Source organism: Tupaia chinensis, unplaced genomic scaffold (assembly GCF_000334495.1).
Source record: "Tupaia chinensis unplaced genomic scaffold, TupChi_1.0 Scaffold143584_1, whole genome shotgun sequence".
In the NCBI taxonomy this organism is placed as follows: Eukaryota; Metazoa; Chordata; class Mammalia; order Scandentia; family Tupaiidae; genus Tupaia; species Tupaia belangeri.
In genome coordinates, this window is record NW_006203430.1 from 9,554,222 (window position 1) to 9,567,561 (window position 13,340).

The window sequence follows — 13,340 nt, forward strand, 5'->3', positions numbered from 1 at the left end:
CTTGACAATAGTCCAGCAGTTTTCAAGCATAACTGCTTCTCAGATAATTCTTTGGTCAGTTTCCAAAGCACAAACATGGCTCTTCTCATTAACTTTGTAAAGCTTAATTGCTGCTTTCAGGAGAGAGGATCTTACTTAGCCCCAACCAGAAATATGCTCAACACACACCTGCACCTGTTTTTTCTTGCCTTCAACTTCAGGGAAACCAAATTTTATCTGCTTGTATCCCAAGCACTTCCTTATTGGACACAGGATAGTGTTTACAACTCGGCTTAGAAACAAACCTTATCTTTATCTCTGGACCTGTTTCTCACACGTCTCCTCATGGAGAACCAATGCTCTCCTTACACTTTCTTTACATGCTTTATGCTCAGCCCTGGCTGCTGGGAATGGTCAACATTCTCCATTCTTCTACTTTGGAGTCCCCCTTCTCCCACACACAACAGGCCAGCTCCCAATCTTTCTCTGGATAGGACCTCAAACACTGACATGGCCCTAGTGCTCACAACTGTACTACTGACTCTTTTCCTGGACCATATAGAACAGATCTGTGGCTAAAAAGAAATGCTTTCTCCTGGGAAGCTGAGTATATTTATTTTATCTGAAGAGACTAAATGCTCAGGAGTCTGGTGATACAGCTCCCAAATTATTTCAAAGACTTTGGGACCTTTTTTCTTATTACTTTTCTTTGTTTAAAAGAACCAGAGACAGGGACCAGCAGTTAGTGTCATTGCTATGTCGCTGGAATCCCATGTAGGCGACTGTGGTTTGAGTCCTAGACCCGGTGGCTTAAACTCACTCCAGGCACATGTGTGAGCATACCTGAAAGGAGAATGGAGGAGAAGGGATTGCGGTGTGGCTATCCCCCCGGGGGGTGATTTCTTGCTTTCTGTCTCTCGTCTGTCTTTCGGGGGAGTGCACACGCCCTATAGCAAAAACCTCTAAAAAAATAAATATATAAAAGAACCAAAGACAAACTGACTCTTTTTTTCTAAAAATCTTTAATTTTATTTCTTCTGATCATTATTTTAAAATTTGTTATAGGTCACATGCACTCATCAGAGAGAAACAGAGAGAGAAAGCAAGTCATCAGGTCCAGAACGTGAAAAGCAGTTGGCCATGTGTATGTCCAGTGCCCAACCACCACGCCACCTGCTGGCCTCCTACCACACACTATTTCTGATGTGACTCAGGGATCCTACGCAAACTACTGCCTTGGTCTTCCTGGTTTAAACCATCCAGAAAGAGCAAGCACTCAACAAATACTTGCTAGATGAATAAATGAACAATCACTTCATACCACAAACTTTTCTTGAACACTAAATCAGAATTTACATGTGAACTTGGATGTCTTTCTTTGAGACAACTACACTTTTTATTTTTACTACAGCCTGAAAATAACAGACTACTGAAAACCTGGGAAGAACTCCTCTTCCTCCTAAAAGGAGCTTCTTCCCACACTCATCCTGGTGCCCCAATCTCAAAGGCATTTACAGCTTTCATCCTTACCTGTAATCAGCTAACAGGTCCAAGGTCATCTCTCCCTGTTATGTTCCTTCCCAACTCTACTGTTGTATGTCTGGCCTAAACCTTCATTTCCTCACACCTGAATGCCTACTTGGAACTCTGATTCCTCCGCAGTATCCCTTCCTTCTGACCCATCTGACATTGGCTCTGGGTCTCTGGCAGGAGGCAGGAGCCTGCTTAGTTTGGCTTCTGATTAGCTACTCATCAGATCTCATCAAGAGAAGCCAACATACAACTTTCTGATCCCTTCATCATGTTCTGTCAACCAGTTCACATTCATTTCTGTCACCCAAGAGGACATGTTTACTGTTAACAGTTGTGTTTTTTTTTTTTTTTAATAATTACTTAACTTTATTTATTTTAATTTGACCAGAGAGGGATAGAGTGAGAGAGAGAGAAAGTGAGAAAACAAGCAGCCAGGTCTGGGACTCAAACCATGGTCTGTTATATGGAAGTCCAGTACCCCTAACCACCATGTCACCTGCCGGCCCTAGCAGGTCTGTAAGTTAACACCACCCAACATTTACTGTGCGGTTTCTCTGTTCACATCCCACTTTTGCATCAAATCTGGTTTATACTGCCAAGTTCTTGATATTCTTCCATTGCCTCTAAGCAATACTGAACACAAACTTCATTTTTTAATTGACAGAGGGCATGTATGCTCACCAGAGTCATGGACAGAGAGAGAGGGAGGGAGGGAAGAAGAATCCCTAATATGGCATGTTCATGCTACATTACCTGCTTTTCCATTTCTCCAACCTGTCGAGTTCTGGGGCATATGTATGCAGCCAATATGTTTTTCAAGCTGCTAGGGCCAGGATTCAAACCATGGTTGGATACGTAGCATCCACCCCCCTTAACCTCAGGCTATAGGGCCAGCCTGAACATAATTTTTTATTTTTAAGTTTGCTGAAGGCCATGTGTGCTTGTCACTTAAGACAGGGAAAGCGAGAAATCGCCTGCCATGGGAGAGGGCCACATCATAATCCCTTCTCCTCCATTCTCCTCTTGGGATTTTGGATATGCCTGCATACACACCTGATATGTTTTTCAAGCCACACCTAGAAGCCAAATTGTGCAGTCAAGTCATATGGAATCCAACTATCTTTAACCTCTATACCAGTTGCTGGCATCCTAAACACAAACTTTTAATTAAAGCTCTTTAACTAACCAGGACCTCTCACCTCTCTCTCCTGGAATGTTCTCTTGCCATCTCTCTTCTCTTCTGTCTTTCCCATTCCCGGCGAGCTTTATCTTGTTCTTCTCGATGTCGTTTCCGACGTTCATGTTCTCTTTCTTTTTCTTTCACTCTGGCGTGCTTTCCTAAAGAGAAATAGCAAATGTCATGCAAAGAAACTCATCTTCAAGAATTTTAACTTGAAAATTAAATTAAATCAAGCAAAGAAGAGAAGAAATATCCTAATAATGACTTTAAGAACTAATCATGAGGGGACCAGCAGGTGGTGTGGTGGTTAAGGCGCTGGACATTCCCACGTGGCTAACCATGGTTCAAGTCCTGGACCTGACGGCTTGCTTTCTCACTATGTCTCTCTCTCTGTATCTCTCTGGTCAAAATAAAATAAGTAAATGAATAAATAAAATAAAAAATAATTAAAAAAAAAAGAACTAATCATGAGTTTACGTTAAACAAACTGGGTCGTCAGGTGGCGTAGTGGTTAAAGGTGCTGGATTCCCATATGGCCGACCATGGTTTGAATCTCAGATTTGGCAACTTGCTTTCTCCATTTCCCTGTCTCTGTGGTCAAATTAAAAAAAAATAATAATAAAAATAAAAAATTAATTAAAAAAAAAAACCTGAAGATGAGCCAGTTGGTGCAATGGTAATGATGCACTTAGACCCACATGGGAAAGGCTTAGGGTTAAAGCCTTGGGACCTCCTGAGCACAGGGGCAGATGCATGGGTGCCCAGGATCCTGGATGGCTGCAACTAGGAGTGAATCATGGCATAAAAGACTTTGTTGGGGAACCAGCAGTTGGTGTAATGGCTATGTCGCTGGACTCCCATGCAGTTGGCCACAGTTCGAGTCCCAGACCCAATGACTTAAATTCATGCCAGGCGCATGTGCATGCATGCCCAAGATCCTAAGAGGAGAACGAAGGAGAAGGGACTGTGGTGTGGCCATCTCCCCTGGGGGGTGATTTCTGTCTGTCTCTGTCTCTCTGGTGAGCACACACGTCCTATAGCCAAAAACAAAATTAAAAAATTCTCAAAAAAAACCCCACAAAGACTTTGTTGGGGAACACATCTCTCTTTCATGGAAGAAATAAATAAAGTTGTTTTTTATTTTTGGAGAGGTCTTTGCTATAGGGCATGTGTGCTCGGTAGAAAGCAAGAAATCACCCCCCAGGGGGATGGCCACGCCGCAATCCCTTCTCCTCCATTCTCCTCTCAGGATCTTGGGCACACATGCACACATGCCTGGTATGAGTTTAAGCCACTGGGTCTGGGACTTGAACCGCAGTTGACTACATGGAAGTCCAGCAACATAGCCACTATGCCAACTGCTGGTTCCTCATTTTTAAAAATTTGTAAAATGGGACAGGCAAGTGGCATGGTGGTTATGGCTCTGGACTTCCGTCTGTCTGGCGAGCGCACGCACCCTACAGCAAAAAAAAGAAAAAAAGAAAAACATGCCAGTCAGGGCCAGCAGTTGGTGTAATGGTCATGTCGCTGGACTTCCATGTAGTCAGCCAGGGCTGAGTCCTGAACCTGGAGGCTTAAACTCATGCCGGACTTGTGTGCATGCGTGCCTCCTCTCCAGGAAGAGGAGGGATTACGGCATGGCCATTCCGCAGAGTGTGATTTCTCGCTTTCTGTCTCCCTGTCTTTATGGTGAGTGTCTGTGCCCTATAGCAAAAACCTCTCAAAAAAAAAAAAAAAAAAAAAAATCATGCAGGGCACGTGTGTGTGTACATGCCCAAAATCCCAAGAGGAGAATGGATGAAAAGGGATTGCAATGTACTCATTCCCCTGAGGGGTAATGTCTTACTTTCCCTCTCTGTCTCTTTCTCGTTCTGGCAAGTGCATGCACCCTATGGCAAAAAAAAAAAGGGAGAGGGGAGAGAAAAGAAACAAAGCCAGCCCTATAGCCTATAATGGTTAAAGAAGCTGAATCCCACATAGTTGACAGTGGTTTCAATTCTGACCCCAGCGGCTTGGAAAAAGCATTCTAGGAAGGTTGGCAAGTAGCACAGAGGTTAAGAGTGCTGGACTCCCACATGGCCGACTGTGGTTCGAGTCCCAGACCTGGCAACTTGCTTTCTCACTCCCCCCCAACAAATCTTATCTCTCTCTTGTCAAATTAAAAAAAAAGAAAATTAAATAAGATAATTTTTTTTGAGAGGTTTTTGCTATAGGATGTGTGTGCTCACTAGAAAGAAAGAAACAGAGAGACAGAAAGTGAGAAATAACCCCCAGGGGGGACGACCACACTGCAATCCCTTCTCCTCCATTCTCCGCTCAGGATCTTGGGCACGCACGCATACGCACATGGCAGGAGTTTAAGCCACCGGGTCCGAGACTCGAATCGCAGTTGACTACATGGGAGTCCAGCAACATAGCCATTGTGCCAATTGCTAGTCCCAATAGGATAATCCTTTAAAAGAAAAAGAAAAAAGAAAAACACACTAGACACCAAGCACATGTATGCGCATGCCCTAAATCCCAACACGATGGAAAAATGGAAGAGAATGAACTAGAGTGTTATCAAGCCTCACGCAGGGGTGATTTCTACATCTCTCCACCTCTCTCTCTCTGGAGAATACAAAAGGTCTCTGACAAAAACATCCAAAGAACAACAACAAAAAAAACTTCTAAGAAAACTCAAATCTACAGATATAAAACTCTACAAGGTAAAATACCAATGTTTTTTTTTTTTGGAGAGGTTTTTGCTATAGGGCATGTGCGTTCGCCCGACAGACAAGAGACAGAGAAACAGAAAGCAAGAAATCACCCCCCAGGGAGGATGGCCATGTTGCAATCCCTTCTCCATTCTCCTCTCGGGATCTTGGGCACACATGCACACGTGCCCGGTGTACGTTTAAGCCACCAGGTCCAGGACTCGAACTGTGGTTGACTACATGGGAGTCCAGCAACATAGCCACTACACTAACTGCTGGTCCCAGGTAAGGTTCCAATTATGAAAAGAAAAATAATATAATTATCATTGAATAGAATTTTTTTTTAAAGAGAGATTTTTGCTATAGGGTGTATACACTTGCCAGAGAGAGACATAGACAGAGACAGTGATAGGGAAAATGAGAAATCACCTCCCATGGAGAATGGCCACACCCTTATCCTCTATTCTCCTCTTGGAGATGTATCTGGTGTGAGTTTCAAGCCATCAGGTCTGGAACTCGAACCACGGTCAGCCACATGGGAGTCCAGTGATGTAACTGCTACACCATCTGCCAGCCCCATCACTGAATAGAACTATAATTTTTACCTAATTTTTTTTTTTTTTTTTTAAAGAGAGGTTTTTGTTATAGGGTGCGTGCACTCACCAGAAAGACAGAGAGAGCCACAGAAAGAAAGTGAGAAATCGGGAACCAGCAGTTAGCACAATCCCTTCTCCTCCACTCATCTCTTGGGATCTTGGGCATGTGCGCATGTGCCCAGCGTGAGTTTAAGCCACCGGGTCCAGACCTCAAACCATGGTTGACTACATGAGAGTCCAGCGATGTAGTCATTATGCCATTTGCTGGTCCCACCTTTCTAATTTTTCACACTGAATAAATGACAATTAGAATATATTGGTTTCAGAAATGTAAAAAGTCACTATTCAGGGACCAGCAGTTGGCGTAATGTCTGTCGCTGGACTCCTATGTGGTCGACCATGGTTCAAGTCCTGGACCTGGTGGCTTCAATTCACGCCTGGCGTGTGTGTGTGCATGCCCAAGATCCCCAGAGGAGAAGGGAATGCGACATGGCCTTCCCCCTGAGGGGTGATTTCTCGCTTTCTATCTCTCTATTTCTCTGGTGAGTGCATGCCGCCATAGCAAAAACCCCTCCCCCGCCCCCACCCAAAAGATCACTATTCATAAAGTGCACAGAACAAAGCTTTCTTCCTTTAAGTAGGTTTCTATATCATGTTATAAAATCACGTTAATTAATCAACTGCTTTTACAATGATACTTAAATAAGGCCTCAGATCCAGTTTTCCCAATATACTTAAGACTCTCTTGAGATTAATATAAGACAAAATCTCTAGATAAATCAAATCCATTATTGGCAACTGAACAAACACCTAGTTTTTGGTGTGTTTTCCCCCTCTATCTGTTGAACTAAAGTAATTTCTTATGTAAACAAACTATTCAAAAACAGTGTAATAATGGGATCAGTAGGTAGCATTGTGAAGGTGCTGGAATCCCACATGGCTGACTATGGTTGGAGTCCTGGACCAGGCAGCTTGTGTTCTCACTCCTCGGCCCCCGTCTCTCTCTGGTGAGCACATGTGCCTTCTAGCAAATATAATAATAATAGTAAAATGAAATAAGTCTTTTTTCAAAGAATTCTTTTCTTTTCTTTCTTTCTTGAGAGATTTTTGCTATAGGGTGCGTGCACTTGCCGGAAAGAGAGACAGAGACAGAAAGCAAGAAATCACCCACCCCAGGGGGGATGGCCACGCCGCAATCCCTTCTGCTCCATTCTCCTCTTGGGATCTTGGGCATGCACGCACACGCGCCTGGCGTGAGTTTAAGCCACCGGGTCTGGGACTCGAACCATGGCAACTACATGGGAGTCTAGTGACATAGCCATTACACTAACTGCTGGTCCCTCTTTCTTTCTTCCCTACCACCCCACCTCCTTTCTTTCCTTCTTTCATTTTAATTTGACCAGAGAGAAAGATAGAGAGGGAAAGCAAGAAAACAAGCCACCAGGTCCAGGACCTGAATTGCGGTCGGTCATGATGTGGGATTCCAGCGCTCCCAACCACAACGCCACCTGCTGGCCCCCAAATTAAATAATTCTTAAAAAATAAAAAGCATAATGAGGGAGAAAACACCAAAAGGGAAATGAAATTGCTATTCTGAATGATCTATAATAAAATTGTGTCTAAGCTAAAATTTTCTCTTCTCCTTCAACTGTGCTCTGGAAAAGGTAGTAGATCATGAAACAGGAAATAAACCACATTTGAATATTACATCAAAGAAAATAAATGTTTCTATACCCCCTTCTGCTGAATGGCTACGATGCCTACGTTTCTCTTTTCTCTTCTCGTCTTTCCTGTGATGAGCTTTTTCTTTCCGAGACATTTGCTGGGGTGGTTTGATAGCCAGAGAATCATCTTCCTCTCCTCTGAAATAAGATACAAGAGCACCAAATCATGCTTACGAAGCTTCTACAACCCAGAAAACTGCAGAATTCAAAAGAGGAATAAAGTTGAACCCAAACTAACATTTAAAAAATTACAGTGGGGAGGGGGGCAGCAGTGGCATGGTAGTTAAGGATGGTGGTTGACTCCACGTGGCCAACCGTAGTTTGAGTCCTGGACCTGGAGGCTTGCTTACTCATTTTCTCTCTGGTCACATTAATAGCAACAACAATAATAAAATAAGATAAACACTTCTTCTTCTTCTTCTTTTTTTTTTAAAATAAAAAAGGTCCTACAGGGGGCTGGCAGGTGGCATCGTGGTTAAGGCGTCATACTCTCACATGGTCAACCATGGTTCAAGTCTAGGATCTGGTGGTTTGGTTCCTCTCTGTCTCTGGTCAAATTAAAAAATATCAATAATAATTTTAAAAATAAAAATAAAAAGGAAAAAGAGTTCTACAATTTTATCAACCATAATGATCTCTAAAAGTCATTTAACAGGGCCAAGAGGTGGCATGGTGATTAAGGTGATGGATTCCCACATAGCTGACTGCAGTTCAATTCCTAGATCCAGTGGTTTGAAAATCACAACAAATAAATAAATAAATAACTTTAACAAAAAAGAGGCAAATAACCCTATCAACTTACTCCATTTGACCAACGTCCTGAGAGAATTCATACCCTGCACTTCTTTTTTTTTTTTTTTTAAAAGGTTTTTGCTATAGGGCACATGTGCTCACCAGAAATACAGAGAGAGACAGAGAGACAGAAGGTGAGAAATCACCCCCCAGGGGGGATGGCCATGCTGCAATCCCTTCTCCTCCCTTCTCCTCTCGGGATCCTGGGCATGCATGCACACGCACCCAGTGTTGAGTTTTAAGCCACTGGGTCCGGGACACGAACCGCGGTTGACTACGTGGGAGCCCAGTGACATAGCCATTATACTAACTGCTGGTCCCCACACCCTACACTTCTCAGAACAACCATTCTCTGTAATTTCTGGTTATGTTTCTTTTAATTATCTGGTAATACATATGAGAAGGAAATAAATGAGCAGATATCATGGCACAGGAAAAAAAGTTTAGAACACACAGGTCTTAGCATCAACATTTTTCTTTTTTCTCTTTTATGGGGAGGTTTTTGATATAGGGCACTTGAGCTCGCCAGAAAGAGAGACAGAAAGCAAGAAATCACCCCCCAGGGGGGACGGCCACACTGCAATCCTTCTCCTCCATTCTCCTCTTGGGATCTTGGGCACGCACACACAGGCGCCGGCATGAGTTTAAGCCATCGGGACCAGGACTCGAACTGTGGTTGACTACATGGGAGTCCACCGACATAGCCATTACGCCACCTGCTGGATCGCAGCATCAACACTTCTGATAAAAGGCCACTTTCAGGTATCTTTCTGCATTTGCTTTGGCTTTTTCATTGTTTTTCTTTTTACTTTTGTTATAGGGTACGTGCACTTGCCAGAGACAGACAGAGGGAGAAAGAAGAAAAGTGAGCCATCAGTCTCCAAGTAGGATGGCCACACTGCAATCCCTTTTCCTCCATTCTTCTCTCAGGACTGTGGACATTCACCACATGCGTCCAGTGTCTTTTTCAAGTTGCCACGTCTAGGACTCAAACAGTCAGGTATGTGGGACCCAGTCACCTTAACCACCATGCCACCTGGCTGGCCCTACTTTGGTTTAACTGTGCAAAATCTTAGTAATTTTATTAATCACTACAATATTGGCAAACTTGTTTCAGTACATTATGGAAATAGTGCTAGCTTGGCACAAACACTATTACAAAGGAACACAGGCTCAAAAAATTTTCCCCAGACTTTTTGTCATAAGGCATGTGTGCTTACTGGACAGAGAGGGAAAGTGCAAAATAACCCCCTGCAGGGGTGGCTGTGATGTAATCTGTTCTCCATTATCTTTTCAGAATTTTGGGCATAAATGGACATGCTTCCGGCATGTTTTTCAAGCTGCTAGGTCCAGGACTCAAACATTGGTCAGCCATGTGGGAATCCAGCGCCTTAACTGCCATATCACCTGCTGGTCTCTCAAATTTATTTATTTATTTTATTTGCCAGAGGGTGTTTGTGCTTGCCAGAGAGGCACTGAGGGAGAGGAAGAAGAAAGCACTCTGGAATGGGGGTATGGTCGCAATGCAATTAGTTCTCCTCCATTTCTCCACCCTGTTGAGATTTGGGGCATGTGCACATACACCCCAGCATGTTTTTCAAGCCGCCGAGGCTGGGATTTGAACTGCATGATTGGCCATGTGGGATCCACGGGGCCAGAAAACTGGCCCTCATTCAGTTTTTTCCTAAGAAGAATGAGTGAAATGACAATTGATACCACATGAGAATCAGCCTCAACTGTGAAATAAATCAAGACACGACTCAAACTTTTTCAAAATAACACTGAGAAAGACCAGTTTGGACCACAGTTGTGTAGCACATGTCTCACCTATCTTCCATGGAGTCCTCCCTTCTATATGGAGAGTTCCTTATTGTGATCTCCATGCGGTGATCTCTCAGCTCCCCCTCTTCAAGGGAATCCCGCTTGGAATCCCTGTCATCAGACTATGAAGTAAAGTGCAAATCCGTCATTTTCCTTAATAGTAAACATACTTTTTAATGATAACCAAACTTTGCCATCACCCAAGTACAAACTTTCATACATGCTTTGAACAAATCAATATTATTAAATATAAAAACACTTCCATTCAAATCCCATGACTTTAAAATTACAAATGTCTATATAAAAATTAAGATGAAAAACTTAAAACCAGCATACACGACGAAGTACATTAGATTCTATGCCAAGTATGTTAGTTGCTTATATGAGCCAAAATTGAGCCTTAAGCCGTACTCCACACACCAAATACTTCGTGATAGTTCCTGTAGTATGAGAATTCTTCAAAAAGTTCATGTAAATGTGCATTATGAAAAAATTATACATAGATTTCAAAATTTTCTGCACTAAAACAAGCTCATACTTTAATTCCAGTTTTTCCAAACTTTTTGAAGTCCCCCTCATACTCATAAATACTTCAAGTGATCTCACAAATACCTCAATACTAATCTCATCAAAAAAGGTACTTTTGTCAAAATCTCTTAATAAACTAAAGAAGCTTATTCTTGAGTATGCTGTTATGCAAACAAAAAAAATTCACATAAAACATTCATATTAATTTCAAGGCAAGTTCTTGCTGTATTAAAAGTATTTGGGGATGGTATTATGAATATACTAATAATGGGATGACAAAAATTAGTTCACATGTACTAATGGTTTTAGGTCCAAAATATTTTATTTGCTGTGGAGATATTCTCATCCAAACACAGCTTTAGTGAGTTATCAATCTGCTTTCAATGTAAATTGAATATTTGAATGATTTGTTAATTTTTTAGAATAGATTTTGGGCTCACCTGCGACATTTGGAAGTACAAAAGAACTTCACCGAAGAAGCGTTGTTCTAATGGAAAAATGAGGGCAAAGAAATTAAATCTCCTTTAAGAAAACCACTTACTTAAAAAACATAGCTTACATTTTTTAAGCGTTTTATCTCTGCTTTCTCCTCTTGTTCCTTTCTTCGCTTCTTTTCCTGAAGAATTTCATCTAAAGTTTTCACTTTCCAAGAGTCCTTTTCATCACCCATTTGAGTTAAAACACTGCAAAATGAAAAATACTTCAAGTTACAGCAGCAAGCTAAGGTTTGATGTTCTGTTGTTTCCAAACACTTAAGCTTAGTTACTTTTAAAAAATAAAAGAACCTTCGTTAAGGGTGACAGACTCCAAAAAATCACTGCTGGAATCAAATTTCTTACCGTCATTAATATATGGTCTTGGGCAACTTCATTCCAACAACACCCATCTAACAGAATTGTTCAAGAAGTAAAAGAAATCATCCATGTAAAAGTTTTTAGACTAGTGTCTGGAATTCATCAAACACTGCTTTGCTGTCAAAAGAATTTTTAGAACGACCATTTGGGCTAAGTGAAGACACTGGCCGGCTGGACAGCTGCACCCTTGGCCATAGGATACAGGAGAGGCCTGGGGGTGGGGGGTAAGAGATACTCCAGGAAGGGGCATTCACTAACAGGACAAACTGATCGGGCGCGGGACTCATAGTTCCTTGGGTTCGTCACTTCTACCTGAGGTTTGGTCCATCAAGGGACCGCTTCCAGGAGCACCTGAGTCCGCCGCCTCCTCCACCCCAAGTCCTCGCGGGGCGAGATAGGAAGGCGGACCAAGGGGTGTCGCTCGCTCCCAGCCCAACGCACAATCCGCTCCGAGGTCGGCGGGATGCGAGACTCCCGGAGCGCTGGCAGTACGGCGCTCTCACGCCTCTCAGGATCCCATACTAATTCCACTCAGCCCGGTAGGTACTTACCCCTGAGCCACAGCCGCCGCGGGTCCCGTAGCCTGAAAAGAAACAGCGCCTGGCGCGCGTTATGAATGTCGTCACTTCCTGAGTCTGCGCGAGATGATGACGTACATACCAGGGCGGCCACCGTGCTAGGGTTCTAGAAGAGACTGCCGGCGGCCCGGCAAGAGTGTCGGCGCGTGCTGATGACGCACAAGGGCGGGAGGCCTACTCTCCTGACCCGGAGAATGAACAGAACCTGGCGCGCGCTCTTTGCTCAACTTCCGGCTCCGAAGCTGACTAGTGACGCGAGAGTGGAGGCGACCGGGAGGAGCAAATTCTGCCTTGTCTTCGGTACCTAGAGGCTGGATAGAGCTCTGCGCCTGTCTTAACTCTCCGCTAGCAGGTAGACCCGACCCCGACCCCGACCCTCCCGGATTCGCTGGGCATCAGCCCGCTGCGGACGGGCCCGTCGCGTATGGCCCTTTGGCCCACAACGCCCGCCACCGAGGTTCTTCCGTCTGTCGAGCGAGCGAAGATCTTCCACTGCCAGCTTGTTAACTTCCCTATCGTGGACCTGTGCTCTGTAGCCACGTGTAATGCCACCAGCTTGGCGCCAAGTACAGACCACAAGCCCGGACTTCATTTAACTTTGAATTTTCAGGTGAGGAAAGAGAAAAGGCTTGCCTTCTAAAGCCACCCATTTGGTTCTGCCTTACACAAAAGCAGGATAGGTGTTAGAGCGTTATAGCTGATTTTAAAACTGCTTACTGAAACTCACTAGGAAAGGTTTTAAGGATCCCGACACCCAAGGTCTCCAAACCGAGCGAATCTGAACCTCCTGGGAGTGACTGAATTAAAACGTCCCCTTCTGTATCTCAAGTTATCTTACACCCTCCGCTTCCCAAGTCGCAAAAAAAGGTAATATTCCTGAATCTCAGGGAGGGAACTATGGAAGATAAAGAACCAATCACATTTACTCGCCCCAGGATGGAAAAAACAGTGGAATGTGACCAGGCACACCGAAAAAGTATTGTTATCTTTCCCTCCTGGAATAAAATGCTTATTTTTTTGTCTTCAGGCTCTTATTTTGCTGAGTTCTCATGACTTGGG

At 43.5% G+C, this 13,340-nt stretch overlaps 1 protein-coding gene and 1 long non-coding RNA gene across 9 annotated transcripts in view; one reads left to right on the forward strand and one right to left on the reverse strand.

The window, feature by feature from the left end:
• The window catches only part of CDK11B (cyclin dependent kinase 11B), a 34,132-nt gene extending 21,767 nt beyond the window's left edge, over positions 1-12,365 (reverse strand). For 5 of the 8 annotated variants that reach the window (XM_014582329.2, XM_014582328.2, XM_006164124.3 and 2 more), the window contains exons 1-5: positions 12,255-12,365; positions 11,409-11,532; positions 10,328-10,443; positions 7,719-7,846; positions 2,712-2,850 (exon numbers count right to left, since the gene is read on the reverse strand). In XM_014582329.2, coding sequence (XP_014437815.1) covers positions 2,712-2,850; positions 7,719-7,846; positions 10,328-10,443; positions 11,409-11,519 — 494 coding nt within the window. In that variant the 5' untranslated portion in view covers positions 11,520-11,532; positions 12,255-12,365. Of the gene's footprint in view, positions 1-2,711; positions 2,851-7,718; positions 7,847-10,327; positions 10,444-11,289; positions 11,337-11,408; positions 11,533-12,015; positions 12,035-12,254 lie in introns of those variants that run through there. The other 3 variants (XM_006164125.3, XM_014582327.2, XM_006164126.3) reach the window with 3 other exon arrangements.
• A 148-nt stretch (positions 12,366-12,513) lies between these two features.
• LOC114005230 (uncharacterized) lies at positions 12,514-13,308 on the forward strand. The gene is made up of 2 exons (XR_003547106.1): positions 12,514-12,891; positions 13,012-13,308. It is a non-coding gene; the product is annotated as an uncharacterized LOC114005230 (long non-coding RNA).
• Positions 13,309-13,340: the final 32 nt, after the last annotated feature.